Source organism: Protopterus annectens, chromosome 3.part1, assembly GCF_019279795.1.
Source record: "Protopterus annectens isolate FY-2018-M chromosome 3.part1, PAN1.0, whole genome shotgun sequence".
Lineage (NCBI taxonomy): Eukaryota > Metazoa > Chordata > Ceratodontiformes > Protopteridae > Protopterus > Protopterus annectens.
Genome location: NC_056732.1, coordinates 504,100,180 through 504,117,959, shown reverse-complemented (window position 1 = coordinate 504,117,959; position 17,780 = coordinate 504,100,180). Strand labels below are relative to the sequence as shown.

The 17,780-nt window shown below is 37.8% G+C and overlaps 1 protein-coding gene across 1 annotated transcript in view; it reads right to left on the bottom strand.

Moving 5' to 3' along the window:
• Nucleotides 1-17,780, bottom strand: part of TG (thyroglobulin) — a 2,464,750-nt gene that overhangs the window by 1,260,707 nt on the left and 1,186,263 nt on the right. The window contains exon 37 of the mRNA XM_044066937.1: nt 4,777-4,941. Coding sequence (XP_043922872.1) covers nt 4,777-4,941 — 165 coding nt within the window. The remainder of the gene's footprint in view (nt 1-4,776; nt 4,942-17,780) is intronic.

Sequence of the window (17,780 nt, the reverse complement as noted above, 5' to 3'; positions counted from 1 at the left end):
CTTTTTAAATTAAAATGTCACATGGGATAATATTTCAGTTTCATTTCATTCATTTGTTTTTACATAAATTCAACTTCTATTGTCTTTTTGGAACTTACACAGGTGGTGTGTGCTTAGGCAATTGGCCAAAGACTTACCAGGTTTTACTTCCTTACAATACAGTTGCTGCCAAGTACAAACTAAATTTGAGTTGCAAATTCTATATCATAATGTGATGCTGGTTAAAGACGGACACTGTCAAAGGCACCCAGGTAATACATTCCACAGTTTAGGGGCCTAAAAGGCAAATTACTGAGAAACAGATGTCACAAGGTAAACCCTGCGAACCACCAGCAGCTACTAGGAGGCTGAACACAAGGCCTTAGCAGGGCAGTATGACACAACTGGTTCCTTCAAGTAAGAGGGACTCAAGTCATGAATGAATGCACACATTAACACTAGAACCTTGAACATCATCCCATATTAGATGGGAAGACAATGTAGGGTGTACAGGATAGGTATGATATATTGGCAGTAGGATGTTGCAGTTAGTAGCTTAGTAATTATGTAGTGCACCATTTGCAGATGTTCAAGCCCAGTGTTAGGAAGTCCCATATACAGGATATTACAGTAATCCAGCCATGAGGAGACCAAGGCATGCATAACAACTGAAAGATCATTTTGACGTACAAGATGCTTGAAAACGTTTTGCAAGCAGAAACAAGATATTTTATGATGGCAGACATGAAGTCCCACAGTATCAGCCTACAATCTGAGATTACATTTAAACTGCAAACCTTGTCAACAAACTCAAGCTTATTGCCACCATAAATAGTATAGTTAGGAAGTGAAGGAAGAATGAATAGGACTATCCTCAGTTTTGGAGGTGTTAAGTTTTGTAGTGGAAATGTGATTTCAACTCCCACTGTTACTTAAAAGAGTATTCTGATAATTCATTGTAGTAGTCAGAGCTGCATGTCCAGTGTCACATGAAAAGCTTGTACAGCTAGGTTTTCAAAGATTGTGCTTGTTATTGTTTATACTTTTGTCACCTCAGACTGAATTTTTATGACAACTGTAACCACATTATTTCTGTGTGTTTCAGCTACAGATATCAAAAAGGCCAGCAGGACTTCAATTACAATAGTACAAGTTCTAAGACCAGGGACTATTAGGTCTAGACAAAGTAGCATGCAGTGACACCCTCTGTTGTAATGCAACTAATCTAGTATCACCTAACGTGTCTTTTATATAAGGCTATATGTTTGAGATCATTGATAAGCATTTATTATTTGCAACTTGCACAGCAGAACTTAGTATAGCAGAAATACAAATTATGGGTCTTGCCAGTTTCCTGAATAATTGTACTTGCTATGTGCACTGTGTAAATTCTCTTAGACACAAATTCAGTGTTTCTGCCAGGCCAAATGTGTCATCACATATTATTTTACTAAACATGCACTTCTAGATCGTGTCAAACATTTGTTATTTTAGATACAACTTATCCAAAGACAGACTGTGCAAAATATTAAGAAAATTTGATATAAAATATAATTTTGATCATTTCTTAGTAAAATTATGAAAATCCAATACAAATTAAGTGACATCATTGCAATAATCAAAAGATCACAAGATAAAACAAGTCCAACCTGTTATAATTTGTTATAAAAAGGTCAGAGGCTCAAACTATTACCTAAGTATTCTTTCAAACTGACAGACTGACAGTTCTGAAATTATGATTTCCTTTTTGAAAAATAGAAATCAGGATGCTATTAGTCATAACAGAAAATAAAATGTAATCTGTTCTTTCTTATGACGAGAGTGTTACTTCTTAATATTGTTTTCACAACAGTTTCAACTGATTAAATCTATGCATTGAGTACGTGATCAACTAATTAATATTGCCAGCAAAGTAATGCATACTTTCAACATCATCCTGTAGAAAGGGCTACAGCTGATTGTTACCAACTGTAACTGTTGGCATGTTTTTATATTGTTGTTGTTGTTGTTACTGTTGTTGTAATTGTTGTAACTGTAACTGTGCCAAGCTACACTCCCATCACTGATAGGATATCCCAATGGAAGCAAGAATACTGTAAACAAAGATGGGCCTAGGATGGATCCCCATGGCACTTTATACTAAGGTTATTAGGAAGAGGTGCTAATACTTGCTGATTGCAGCCTAAGAGGTAATACATAAATCAGTTGAGTACCAGGCTGTTTGCAGTCACACAGGTGTCGCAAGCTTCAACTGGGTTTACCTCATCTGAACTTCTGTATGGCAGGTATTCAGGAGGACACTTGAAAAGAGGAAATTAAATCATTTAAAGGTGTGATAAAGCATTAGGCATGCCTTTCAGCCTGTAGACATTGAAAATAGGAACAAAGACCCCTGCAAAGTAGGAACATCCAGCTAAAAATCTGGACATCTCATTAGCATAATATTTGAATACCAAATAACACAAATCTTCCTCATGCAATAGGAATGTGATATACTACTCAGAAACACATTTTAAAATAAAGAGCGACAAACATGATGGAAAATCATAAGCACATTATCAAAGAGGCAGTATAAAATCTGTAGACTAATAAACTCTATCACAAAATTCCCACCACACAAGGCCATTTAATTTTGTCATGATTTTTGATGTAAGATGTGTATCCTCTTTCTTTAAATTATTATTGCCACTAGTATATTGCTCATGTAATGTGGTTTTCTGTATACTAGACAGCTGCAAAAAACACATGTGATGAGAGGAATTCAAAAAAAATTGTTTAAAGGGGCAAATCAACCTTGAAAATAGAAACACATCTCCAAAAACAGGGACATCCTGTGCAAGGGTAAATCAGGCCTAAAAATAGGAATGTTCCTCCAAATGTTCCTCCAGAATGGGGACATTTGAGGGGGATGACATTAGGTTAGTTTCCAAGACAAAGTAAAGCAGGTAATGCTCTCAGTAAGGAAGCACATACAGTCCAGGGAATTCAGCAGGGGGTTTGTAATAAGAATACCCAGCTTTGAGAATTTAACCCAGAAGGTCAGGTATTAAGTGCTAGTACTCTCCACAGAAAACACATTTCTGGCCAAATGTTAGTGGTCATCTGAAGTGATGGAAAGTACACAACACTATCATTTGGCTTATAAGGAGACCCAGCCATCTTTCAGAGGCTGATGGATAAAACATTGAAGCCCCACTCATGAAAGGATGCAGCATACTTGTATAACATGATAATTTATTCAGAGGACTGAGAATTTTGACAACATATTGAGCAGACTACATTAAAATCCATAAAACAGATGGGGCTTAGCTATAAATGCAGATTAAAACAAACTTGGTATGTTGGGAGTTAAGTACTTAAATTACCTCATAGGAAGAGGGGTGATAAGACCAGATGCCCAGTACTTTCTATTAAAAGACAGGAAAAGGCATGTCTTAGACTAGCTGGGTACTACAGAAACTATGCCTAATTTTATGACTAGTGCCTGCTAGTTGACATATCTCACAATGGGAAAACTCCTGTAAAATATAATGGTCTCATGAGGAAGACCGAGCATTTAATAAATTAAAAAGGATCCTTTGTCCTGAACCTGTGAAAGGAACTCCTTATTCTACTAGTTTACCCTATTTACCGACACATCAAAGGTAGGTTTGAGGGCAGTACTATCCCAAAACATTCAACATGAGGAACACCGAGTGTGCTATTTCAACAGGAAGCTGAGCAATGCAAAGTAGAAAGGTGACACTCAGTTACTGAAAGAGAAGGTCTAGCAATAAGCATGGCTTTCAGAGGTTTGAAAGACTATTTGTTATGCAGACACTCCCTTTTAGTAACAGATCATGCCCCTCTGCAAAGGCTGAATAGGCAAACCAGAGTTGCACTTGTGAGCACTACATCTCTAACCCTTTCGGTATACAGTATCCCAAGACCAGTTGAGCCAATGGAAATGCTGATGGATATTCCAGGGTGTGCTAGCCATTGATATGATTTCAAAACCTTGTTCTTTTTTGCTGGGAGGAGGGATAGCTGTAATATGTTGGGCATGGAGGATGTAAGTGTCTCATTGAATGTGTACTCAGAATGTATACTGTAGTACTGAGTGTACAAAAATTCTTGCAAAGCATATTAACTGTCAGTTGTTGTGATATAAAGGGGAGTAGCCTGGAAGGCTAAACTCAGTAAGTTAGTTCCTCTCATGGAGGATTATCTGAAGAAAGTCCTGGAAGCATGGAATGAGACAGCCCAAATGGGGCTAACCTGTAGATGTAAACAGTAGAATGTACCTTGTAGAAGTACTTGTTTTTAAGGACAAAAAGTGGGGCTGGAAAGCTCCTGTAGCCTTGGACTTTCCTTGTGTTACACAACAACCTGTAACATGAAAGGGCTATATGAACTGAATGCTGTCATGAGAAATTTATTAAGATACAATTTCTTTTCTTTGAAATTTCAAAGTCAGATAGGTTAATATTTTGTTTTGTGGATTACTAACTAAACTTGTGTTTTACATATATTCTGCCTCCAGTGACCTTTTGGAAGTTACATTCACAGGTAGACACATCTACATAGAAATATGCATAAAAATACAGAAATAAATGTATACTCAGAAGGACAGATAGACAGATATGCTTGTTGCTCAGAATGCAATATAAATCTGATTCACTTTTCTTTATCCACACATTTGATATCGCTGGCATTTATAATATTTGAGTGATTCATTTTAAGAACTTCAGAATAAGCTGAGTATTGGATGAAAAGCCACAATTTTTACATCCCTGTATTTTGACTTTTGTTACTAACCTTGCAAACGGTAGATATGAGTAGCTGGCTCTTTGATTAAAAGCTGACACCTCTGACCTTCCAAGGATGACCTGCAGCTTTGGGTGTCTGGATAAAACATGCATCGTGTTGCTGCATGCTGTAGTTCAACAGTAACCACAGTACAGGTGCGGTGTGAAGAACATGCTACGAACAAACAAGACAAGGCTTTGATTGAAAAGCTGATCTTAAAAAGGTAAGTTTGAGCAAAATAATGTTATACTCTCAAGAAGAGAAGAAAACACCCATTTAGTAGTACAGTAAGTAAATAAATAAATTCAAATTACAGCATTCCTAAAAATGCAGTGTTTAACTGCTACTAAAATAAGATAGTGGTATAAAATTTCCTCCAAGCAAGACAGTATACATTATTTGTATATTTCTATGAATACAGACAGCAGAGAGTATAAAAACTGGAACAGTTTTGTAAGGACATTCTGTTTTAAATAAAAGAAAAGTTACTTTTGCTTTGCCTTTTTTTTCTCAGTATGGCTGCCTGCATATCCAGCAATACAGTGTCTCCTTCCCGCTGACCGAGATGAGTAGCTATAAGATCTGAAGTTTGATATTAATTTCTTGGAGGGGCAGGAGTCGGAAGCATAGCTGGATCAGTTAGCACTCTGAGCCAGTACTATAAACCAGTGTCCCACCCTATTAAGTGATAAGCAAACAAAAAAAAATCTTCACTGTAATAAGCTGACCAATACATCATAAGCAATCAGCTTATTACAATTAGATCTATGCCCCTGCCAGACTTTCCATCTGCTGGCACACCAACCAGGTGGCTAGATGGATGACACATACATCCTCTCTTCTGCTCAGCCATTCAGGTTCCATTTCCATGCCCTGCCTACAACAGTTGCTAAAGTTTATATCCTGCCTGCATGGAGCACTACAACGCTCCTGTTTTACTTTAAAAAAAATAAAAATAATTTCTTCTTTTTAAGCAAATGTAACAAACACTTTTTACAGTTTACACCCTGCCTGCAGAAATAACGATTGCTCTTGTGTTTTAGTTTAAAAAAAAATCTTCTTTTTAAACTGTAGCAAACTACTTGCTACAAATGTAGCAAATAGTTGCTACAGTTTAGACCACACACACAGAATGCTACAGTGTTCAGGTTTGACCGCAAATGCAATACCAAAGCCAGTATTGCATTAAAGAAAGATCAGGATCAGCTGATCATGCCACGCCCAACAATCTGGGGCAGTTGCCACTCTAGCATTACCCGAGTTATTCTTTTGGCAGAAGTACAGGTTCAAATCCATACTGAGGTACAAAGAAGGTCAGCAATGCTTGCCAAGGTTATTAAAGTATTCTTTCAGAAGTGAAAAAAGACAGGACTGCAAAAGGTGGACAGCATAGTAAACTATGCACCATGCATGTATGAAATGTTGAATCTTGTATTGCCAAGTCTTAAAATACTGAAAAAGGAGAAAAACATACAGGAAAAGAGTGAATATTAAGCATCATACTTCTCCTTTAAACTTCTTTATTTGCAAGGGGTGGGGCCTGCTACACCCTAATTGATTCCAAACTCCCCAAACTTATATATATTAACTGTGGGATCACCACACCACAGATAAAAGGAAATAGACAAAGAAATGGCAATATTGGATTTAGTATGTGTAAGCTTGGATTTTCAGTCATTCAGCCTCCTTTTCAGATTCTGCAGTCCAAGTCCTGACCCAATGTTTTAAATGATTACCATACAGAGAGCATGGCTGGAGCAATGAGTACTGTGCATAAATCTGTAAGGGTGCACAGCATATCACATTATGCAATCATAAATGGAGTAGCACATTTAACAGTAGTAGGAGGCACCATAGTACAATAAGGGTACAATATATGAAATGGTGTACACTGCTTTTAACCATGTGCTTAGCAATAGGTAAGTTCGATGAATGTCAGGGCACAGTGCAGCACCCCGCAAGTCCTATGTGGATAACAAGCAGAGAGAAAATAGGGAAGTAAATACAACTTACTTATACCCAAATGGACAAATGTGTGTGTGTGTGTGTGTGTGTGTGTGTGTGTGTGTGTGTGTGTGTGTGTCTGTGCGCTCGCGCGCACCTCGCATGTGTGCGCATCTGTGCTGTCATGATGCTCAGATGCTTGTGTTTGTGTCTGTGTTTCTGTGTGTAAATGTGTCTGTGTATGCATGAATGTCTATAAGCCTATGCATGCATATGTGTGTGGATATACACATGCATATGTGCATGTGTGTATGCATGTGTATATATGTGCCTGTGTGTCCATGTATGCATGCATGCATATGTGCATGTGTGTGTGTGTGTGTGTGTGTGTGTGTGTGTGTGTGTGTGTGTGTGTGTGTGTGCCCACTTACATGCATGCATTTCCATGCACATGCATATATGAATGTGTGTGTGTGTGTGTGTGTGTGTGTGTGTGTGTGTGTGTGTGTGTGTGTGTGTGTGTGTGTGTGTGTGTGTTCACAGGAAACTGAAGCACCAGACTACTCATCAGAGAAAACTGTACACGCTGTGGAAAATTCTAGAAAGGCCACCATGCTTGTGGAAGCAAAGCAACTTAGAACGTTTCTGAGCTGCAGTTGCCATGTTATCTATTCCTATGTACTAATCCTCATTACTATTTCATTTGGAGTTTTTTCTCTATGACTGATGTTATGGTCCTACAATGCACCTCCTGTTTAGTGTACTGATGGTGTTTCTGCATCTGCCTGCATGTCACATATGTGCTACAATAACACAGCTGACACATGGAAACCTGATGTCTGCAGAATATGCATTTAATTAAATATTACATGAATGCATACACACACACACACACACACATACATATATATATATATATATATATATATATATATATATATATATATATAACTATGGAAAACCTGGTGAGAGAGTGCTAGGCTTTTAAGCAGTGCTTTGGCTTCTTCAGGACCTGTTTTGTGATAATTGATTCTGGGGTGCTAGCAGGCCTATCTGTTTTATTTTGTTCATTAGTGTTGTAATAAAGTAATGTCTGTTTTATTTAATTTAGTACTGTTGTAACACAGTAGTTTGTTTTATTTTTTATAGTACTGTTGTAACACAGTAGTGTCTGCTTTATTTCATATAGTACTGTTGTAACACAGTAGTGTCTGCTTTATTTCTTTATTTCATATAGTACTGTTGTAACACAGTAGTGTCTAACAAGTGCTAACTTGTAACAAATGCTATAATTGACTGTAACATCTGTTATATTTCATTTAGTAATGTTGTAACGCAGTAGTGTCGGTTTTATTTCATATAGAACTGTTGTAACACAGTGCTGTCTGTTTTATTTTATATAGACTGTTGTAACACAGTAGTGTCTGCTTTATTTCATATAGTACTGATGTAACACAGTAATGTCTGTTTTATTTCTTTATTTCATATAGTACTGTTGTAACACAGTAATGTCTGTTTTATTTCATTTAGTACTGTTGTAGCACAGTAATATCTGTTATATTTCATTTAGTACTGTTGTAACACAATGTCTGTTTTATTTTATATAGTACTGTTGTAACACAGTAGTGTCTAACAACTGCTAACTTGTAACAAATGCTATAATTGACTGTACTATCGCACTTGCTTTAATATTGTCTGTGCCGTATATGAGATGCTTTGTGTTCATCACACAGACGCATGGCTAGCCTAGTAATACAGAGCTTAGAGGATAGTAGTGCATGAAAAGCTAAAACCTCTTAAGTGCTACCGATCGTGTTGTTAACGAGGCCTATCTGTTTTATTTTGTTCAGTAGTGTGTAACACAGTAGTGTCTAACAAGTGCTAACTTGTAACAAATGCTATAATTGACTGTAATATCTGTTATATTTCATTTAGTAATGTTGTAACGCAGTAGTGTCAGTTTTATTTCATATAGAACTGTTGTAATACAGTGCTGTCTGTTTTATTTTATATAGACTGTTGTAACACAGTAGTGTCTGCTTTATTTCATATAGTACTGTTGTAACACAGTAATGTCTGTTTTATTTCTTTATTTCATATAGTACTGTTGTAACACAGTAGTGTCTAACAAGTGCTAACTTGTAACAAATGCTATAATTGACTGTAACATCTGTTATATTTCATTTAGTAATGTTGTAACGCAGTAGTGTCGGTTTTATTTCATATAGAACTGTTGTAACACAGTGCTGTCTGTTTTATTTTATATAGACTGTTGTAACACAGTAGTGTCTGCTTTATTTCATATAGTACTGTTGTAACACAGTAATGTCTGTTTTATTTCTTTATTTCATATAGTACTGTTGTAACACAGTAATGTCTGTTTTATTTCATTTAGTACTGTTGTAGCACAGTAATATCTGTTATATTTCATTTAGTACTGTTGTAACACAATGTCTGTTTTATTTTATATAGTACTGTTGTAACACAGTAGTGTCTAACAACTGCTAACTTGTAACAAATGCTATAATTGACTGTACTATCGCACTTGCTTTAATATTGTCTGTGCCGTATATGAGATGCTTTGTGTTCATCACACAGACGCATGGCTAGCCTAGTAATACAGAGCTTAGAGGATAGTAGTGCATGAAAAGCTAAAACCTCTTAAGCGCTACTGATCGTGTTGTTAACGAGGCCTATCTGTTTTATTTTGTTCAGTAGTGTTGTAACACAGTAGTGTCTAACAAGTGCTAACTTGTAACAAATGCTATAATTGACTGTAATATCTGTTATATTTCATTTAGTAATGTTGTAACGCAGTAGTGTCGGTTTTATTTCATATAGAACTGTTGTAACACAGTGCTGCATGTTTTATTTTATATAGACTGTTGTAACACAGTAGTGTCTGCTTTATTTCATATAGTACTGTTGTAACACAGTAATGTCTGTTTTATTTCTTTATTTCATATAGTACTGTTGTAACACAGTAATGTCTGTTTTATTTCATTTAGTACTGTTGTAGCACAGTAATATCTGTTATATTTCATTTAGTACTGTTGTAACACAGTAATGTCTGTTTTATTTTATATAGTACTGTTGTAACACAGTAGTGTCTAACAACTGCTAACTTGTAGCAAATGCTATAATTGACTGTACTATCGCACTTGCTTTAATATTGTCTGTGCCGTATATGAGATGCTTTGTATTCATCACACAGATGCACGGCTAGCCTAGTAATACCGAGCTTAGAGGATAGTAGTGCATGAAAAGCTAAAACATCTTAAGCACTACCAATCGTGTTGTTAACCACAAGCTTCACTGAGTTTCACATAGCGTGGTGTAGAATTAGTATAAACTGCGAACTCAGGTAAAGCGCTAACTGTATAACGTAACTATCATTGTGTATGGCACAGAGTAACTAGTGGGATAATCAAGCAGTTCTTAGAAGTGGAATTTCTTTAAATGTATAATGTTCCTTGTCTAGTTTGTGCTGCGAGAAGTGGAACAAATGGAATTGAAGTGACAGAAGTGAATGTGTTTTAATTAAATTTACTTGTGCCTAACGTGCTACCTTTAACCTCATGGTAGGTACTACCCTAATCTCTGTATGCCTTACCAGGTGTTATTCCTGCTCCGTGCTTAAAAGCTAACTGAAAGACCAGCAGCGTTATAAGGAAACTGACTGCAGATTATAGCCAGAAAGTTAACTGCCTGTACCCTCCTGACCTGTTTAATCAAATATCAAACATTAAGGTTAATATCTACATTTTCAGTGTATTAACTGTGCATCTTAGCCCTGGGTCTGCAGCACTGTGAGGTGTCCTGTTTAATCCCTCAACTTCCTGAAAACAATAGTGACATTAAATATAATTCCCTGATGTAAATACAAGTATTAACAATAAAAATCATCAGTTTCTTACTATCCTTAACTTTAATATCCTAGCTAAGGTAATTTTCAGGAAACTATATTTGACTTTTACAGAAGCTTAACTTACATGTTGGCTGAATCCTGTAGCTTGCTTTAGCCCCGCTCCTCTCACCCTCGCTTTGCTCGGGCTTGCTCCACACCCCACCCTGCCCCCTATTCCCACCCATGCCCACTAGTGCTACATTTACCTATCTTTATCTCCTCCCCTTCTATTTCACCTCCAAACAGTATTCTGCTCATCACTAAAGAAAACTCCCCTCACTAGGTACTACCCTCCCACTATTTCCTATTTCACATCCAATCAGTATTCCGCTCATCACTAAAGGAAACTCCCCTCACTAGGTACTACCCTCCCACTATTTCCTATTATGACCTGCTATATCATGTGCTCAAAACCTCTAGACCTATTCCCATACCAGCATCTAAACAAACCATATTATTTACCTTGCTTATACTGCTGCTTAGTCTTTATCTCCTTACCAGCTATGAAAGCCATTGCCTCTATGGATTCCACCTGCCAAAAGGTCAAACCATTCCCCATGACTCCACAACCAAGATTTCACTACTTAACATCCCCTTCTCATTTAACCACACATCCCCTTTAATGTTCCACCCAGCTAGTACCCAACAGTCCAACTTTAAGAATAAACAATTTCTAAAACTCATACATAAAATTTTAAAACTCATTATCAAGCATCACTACAGTCCCACAATAGATGGAGATATTCACCCCAACCCTGGACCTACCTCATTCAATGAAAATAGAACCCAAATAAGCAGCCCTGCTAATACTTTGCCTCTTTAAAGGTCTACAAATTCTATCCTAACCTTTCACCTAAACATTAGAAGTATAAATAACAAGCTTCACAATCTGCATGCCCTCTTAGCTGTTCACTCCCCTGATATTATGTGTCTTACAGAAACCTGGCTAAAACCTACTATAACAGACAGTGAAGTTCTACCCACTGGGTATAATATATACCAAGCCGACCGCATTGCCAAGAAGGGGGGTGGAATAGCGATAGTTTATAGAAATACACAAAGTGTAATTAGAGATTCCACACAACTGCCACTTTTTAATAATGCTGAAATCCTCGTGACCAAACTCCAAATTAATAATAATAAATCCATCTACATTGTTTGTGTCTACATTCCCCCAGATAATAATATAAACACATTGGAAAGCATTCTGCACTGGCTATCCATCACCTACCCTTAAGAAACCATAGTTCTAGGTGACTTTAATATTGACTGGTACACATGTACATCTGAAACTCTGGTTAGTCATATCATTCTATTTGGTTTCTAGCACTACCATTAATAGAGCCAGTATCTTAGACTGGATACTTGTCAATCATCACCCCCATATATATAAATTTGGGACCCTCCCTGATGATCTCAGTGATCACTGTCTAACATACATTATCAAGGATAAAGTTGATAATCTCCACCTCACCACACATAAAATTATCAGCAACAACAAGAATTTCAAGCCCATTAATTTCCAAAACAAACTCAAGTTGCTTAATTGGTCACTCCTTAAACAACCAACACTGGAAGATGCTGTAACATACTTTAACATAAACATTCTTGAGTATTCTTAACTCCCATGCTCCTGAGCATTTTATTCAAACTAAAAAGAATACTGCACAATGGCTTTCTAAAGAAACCAAGTCTAAAATCAAACTGAGAAATAAAGTATGGGATAACTGACACATATCTAAATCCCTTCAAGATCAACTTAAATTTTGCCAACTCAGAAATGATGCCAAAAAATCCATTCTGAAAGATAAAAAAAATTACTACCTAAATCTTCAGCATAAACACCAAAATAATCCACAAAAATGCTGGTCTGGTATAAATCCACTACTCCACCCTGGACAATCTACCACTCCTGTTCCCGCTAACTCCAGTCAAAAGCCACTTGAGGACATTGCTAATGCCTTTAATAATTTTTTCACCAAAACTATCCAGACCCTAGCTAGCCAACTCACTCCTGATAACCCCCTCTCATCCTCAATCACCGACACCTCATATCCTCTCTTTCACTTTCAACCTGTCCCTACCACTCTTACACTCTTATCCATTCACTACTCAAAAAGCTAAAACCCCCTACCCTATCTGCAGACAATCTCCCTGCTGAGTATCTTCATATAGCTGCAGATGTAGTTGCTTATCCCATCTCAATACTGATCAATAGGACCCTATCAGAATGTTCCATTCCCTCAGTATGGAAAACAGCCCATGTTATTCCTCTCCACAAAGGGGGTTGCTCTACTTAGCTATCCAGCTATAGACCTATAGCCATTCTCTCACCCCTAGCTAAAATAATGGAGAAATGCATACATGAGCAACTCATTCACTATCTTACAATGAACAACCTACTGGCCAATTCTCAGCATGGGTTCAGGCCACATCATAGCACCACAACTGCCCTCCTTTCCTTTACCAACACTATTAACCTAAACCAGAATTCTAATTTGCTCTCCTCAGCCCTCTTTCTTGACCTGTCAAAGGCTTTTGATATGGTCAACCATCAGTTACTAATCCACTCTCTAGAAGGCATATCCCTGGACAAACATGCTATTCAATGGTTTACATCCTATCTGAGTGGAAGAAAACAAGCAGTTCTATGGCAGGACAAACTGTCCGCACTCCTACCTCTCACCCTTGGAGTCCCTCAGGGCTCCATCCTAGGTCCCCTGCTTTTTTCCATTTTCATTAATAACCTTCATGCAGCCATCCCAGAAGCCACCTGCATCCAGTACGCAGATGACTCCACTCTTATCTGTTCTGCCTCCTCCCCATCAGACCTTCAAAACCTAACCCAAACTACATTTAATACAATTGAAACCTGGTTAGCTAATAAATGCTTGCTCTTAAACCCTAACAAAACTAAATTACTACTTTTCACCCCTACCAGTCAATCCACTTCTCTTTCTTTCTCCATAGCATCCAACAATGGCACCTCTATTCTCCCAGACATCAGCACTAAGCTATTAGGGGTTATAGTTGACAACAATCTCAAATTTGACTTGCATGTAAATAAAACCATCAAAGCTGTTAACCAAAAGCTCAGCTCACTATACAGAAATAAACTTTCTAACCCCACTAGCCCGTACTACTATAGCCTGCACTCATCTACTCTCTAGCCTGCTATATGCTTCCCCTATACTCTCCAACTTGAATAAGACTGAAATTAATAAACTCACCTCTAGTTATAACCATATAGCTAGATTTGCTACCAACTCTACATGCAGGACTCATCATTGCCATAACCTTGAGCTCCTAGGGTGGTTAGAGTTCCCTAACCTACTTCAGTTCAACCAGCTCATAGTTACACACAAAAGTCTCACACACCCAGAAAAAATACCTGCTCTTAGAAACATTATAAAACCGTACTGTCACCCCAGGCCACTCCGCTCAGCTAACAAACTAACGGTCCAAACTCAAGAAACTAGTAAATGGGCTGGAGGCTCACTATTTACCAACTTCGTTGGCAAAATCTGGAACTTACTCCCCGCCAGCCTTACACTTGAAGCCTCTCTCAATCTCTTTAAAAAAAGTCTTAAACAATATATTAAAAACCACTGGCTCTGCTCCTGCACTAACCCAGATTAATCTCCATAGAAACCCTGTCAGTTATACTCTCTTAACTAATGCCTATTTGTGCCAATATCTGTAGAATACTACATAATATTTAACTATTTAGAAACATGCTATATTGCAAACTGTATATTCCATAGGGCTGCTTTAAGTATCTACTGTTTACCCTAGTGCCATAATTAATGAAAAACTGTTAAATTCTTATGTTTTTTCTCCTATGTGAATATAATTCCTACTCTGTCTTAGTTAACAGACTCTTGAATAATGTATCACCTCTATAATTGCTGTTCTTCTTATAATCTGCTATGCTTATTACTGTTATTGCTTGTATCTGTGATTTGGAGCTTTTCTCCTCGGGCCGCTGCTGAAAATGGACATGTATCCAGTCGGACTATTCCGGTTAACAAATGTAAAATAAATAAATAAATAGTGCCTGCTTTATTTCATATAGTACTGTTGTAACACAGTAATGTCTGTTTTATTTCATTTAGTACTGTTGTAACATAGTAATATCTGCTATATTTCATTTAGTAATGTTGTAACGCAGTAGTGCCGGTTTTATTTCATATAGTACTGTTGTAACACAGTAATGTCTGTTTTATTTTGAATAGTACTGTTGTAACACAGTCATGTCTGTTTTATTTTGTTTAGTACAGTTGCAACATGGTAGTGTCTGTCTTATTCTATGTAGTACTGTTGTAACACAGTATCACAGCAGCAACTGTGTAAGTTTTTATTGTTGCTACGTAATGCAGGTTGTTATAGTTTACAAAGCAGTTTAAATTTCCAGCTGTTGCTGTTTCAGCCCAAGTTTTGACACATCCTGCCTGTATTTATGCTTCAGCAGTGACAATGACCTCAGGGCACATTTAATGGCCTTTGACTGCCAGTCAAGAAGGCAGCACACTTCATGGGGGGGATTCTTCTGGCATATATGGAAATTCCCAGTGCAGGGAGTGTTGACTTTGACACAAAGTCAGCAAAAGTTTACTGGACATGCAGGGGAACTTCAGAGATCCAAGCCTACACATTTCTTGAGTTGTCCTTTTGCAGTTCTAAAACAAAAAGAGTGCAATTGCTTGAAGTGAAACATATTTCTAAACTTTGGTTATACCCAATGTGGCTTAACAACAAGGAAACTATTCTAGCAATTTTAGAGCTAACCATTTGAAATGTCAGAACTCACTACTATGAGTCCTGAAACACAGAGATTGAATGACTGAAAAAATGGACTTACAAAGTACACGATGGCTATTTCTCAAGATGTTCCCTTGTCTCTGGGTTATGGTGATCTCATTGTTAGTATATATATAAACGGAGAGACTGAAGGGCTAGCCTCCTACATTGGGGCTGCTGGGAGGTCTGCCCTTTTGCAAAACATTAAGTTTAAAAGAGAACTATATTCATGATTTATTCTTCTGTATTTTCAGTCTTTTTTTCAGAGTGTCAGCACTCAGCATTTGGAGTGCTAACACTTCGACAGGGAGCTAATTTTAGTGGTGGGTAGATTTAAGAGAGCCTTACCAGCTACTGTAAAATGGTGGGAATGTCAAGCAGACCTTCAGAACACAGTTTTGTGATACTGGTAGAGTGTTATGTTATGAATGCATATTTAAAGAAATATGTAGCAAGTTAACTAACAATGCTGTGATCAAATAAAAGGAAACCATGTGTTCTGTCCTGTATTTTTAGTGTGGAAAGAAGTGTCACATTGCTAAATATTGTGGGGAAAGTGAACTAGAACTCCCTTTCAAACTACCAAGGATGTTGAAGGCGTAGATGAGGCTACTGAATGCAATTCAAACACCACTAGGCGTGTGGATACTGCATTCTCCTATCTTGCCATTGTAAAACTAACAAAGTATATAATAAGAGTTGACAGGCAGGACTTCCAGGGGCTATATGAAACAGGAAGAATGATCATCTTAGGAAAAGTCCAATATCTAGAGGCACACTCTCCAGGGTCCATAGAAGTAGAATGCATATGTGGGTAAAGGAACACTACCCAGTCACCCAGGTGAGCATCCTAACCCAATTTTAGAAATGACTACACCTGGTGGCAGTGGTGTCTTATCTTACTCATGATGTCATCCCAGAGTGGATTTTTCCCTTCTTAAAATACCTAAAAAGTAAGTGGAATGGGAACAACTTTAGGGGAACTGGTACTGTCCTAACTACAGGTCGGAACAAGACATCCCATAGCCTTACCGAATACAGGTACTCATATCACCATGGAAGACATGACCTACTGTCACTTTGGAAGGCCCTGAAAAAAAACAAAAAAACAGTCTGAATAAATTTATAAAGAGAGGCAGAAAGTTCCAGTAAAAGTAAAGGAAGAGTAAAGAAACTAAACAAGGGCTAAATAAGGTTACTGAAGCCCAAGATTGGGAGAAAAGCATAAAAGGAGAGTAAAGAAAATAAGGAATCTCAAAAACCCGAAGAGAGGCTAAAACAACAAATGCCTCACCACAAGTCTAGAGATCACAACAGTTTTCTAACCTACAGGAAGATGGGGAGGAATCTTTGGAACACTGGAATGAGTTATCCTTCATCAAAGAGGAATGGATACAGAAACCCTTGTGCTGCTTTAGTTAAAATACAGAGGCTCTTATGCCTGTTTTAGTTTCGATATAGAGACTCTTGTGCCTGTTTTAGTTGAGGAAGAGGCTTAGCTTTGCTCCTCTTGACACACAAATGATGAAGGAGGTTGTACTATGTCCAAGCTCCCAGTAAGATGGTCCAGTTGGGGAGGACCAGATCAGAAAACAGGCCCAAGAAAGAATTTTTGAGATACTGAAGGTGGACTTCATTGGACCCTCATCAGCCTACCCATATTTTGAGATACAAAGTAATCTACTCTACAGGATATTGAAAGAAGAGAGAAAAGCTATACAACAGTTGTCAGTACCCAAATCCTTCAGTACACAGTCATGTGTTGGGGGGCATCTTGGCACATACAAGATGAAAGCAAGGGCCCTGACCCAGTTCTAATGGTCTGGTGTAACAAAAGTGTAGCTGCCCTGAATACCAGAAGACAGAACAAACAAACCCAGGATTTAAAACTCCTTCAGTCAGTCATCCAGCAACCTCTATTGGACTTGACCCCTTTTATTCCATAGGGATGCGGAGTTCCCTTCAGATCCCCTAATGTAAGAATTGTCCACATTGGCAGTCAGAAAGGCAGACATCATGAAGTTTAGTGCTCTTACTGGCATCACAGCAATAAGAAGATATTTTGTATGAAGGCCTAACCCCACCCCTTGGGTGGTGACTTTGATACCAACACCACCATAGGGACCACCTATGATTCTTTATCAGTTTGTGCATGGGAGGTCATGCTAATATCATCCCTACATTTACCCTCATCCTTTCAATACTGTCTCTGCCTCTGGTAGTGAATGGTTTGAGAAAGGTGTTATGAGTGTTTGGTAGGACTCACCAACTCCCAAAGGATGTACACACCCATCCTCTAAGCCCAAGCAGTCAAGCACAGGAGACACTAATCAAACTCATGCAGTGTGCATCACAGTCTGGT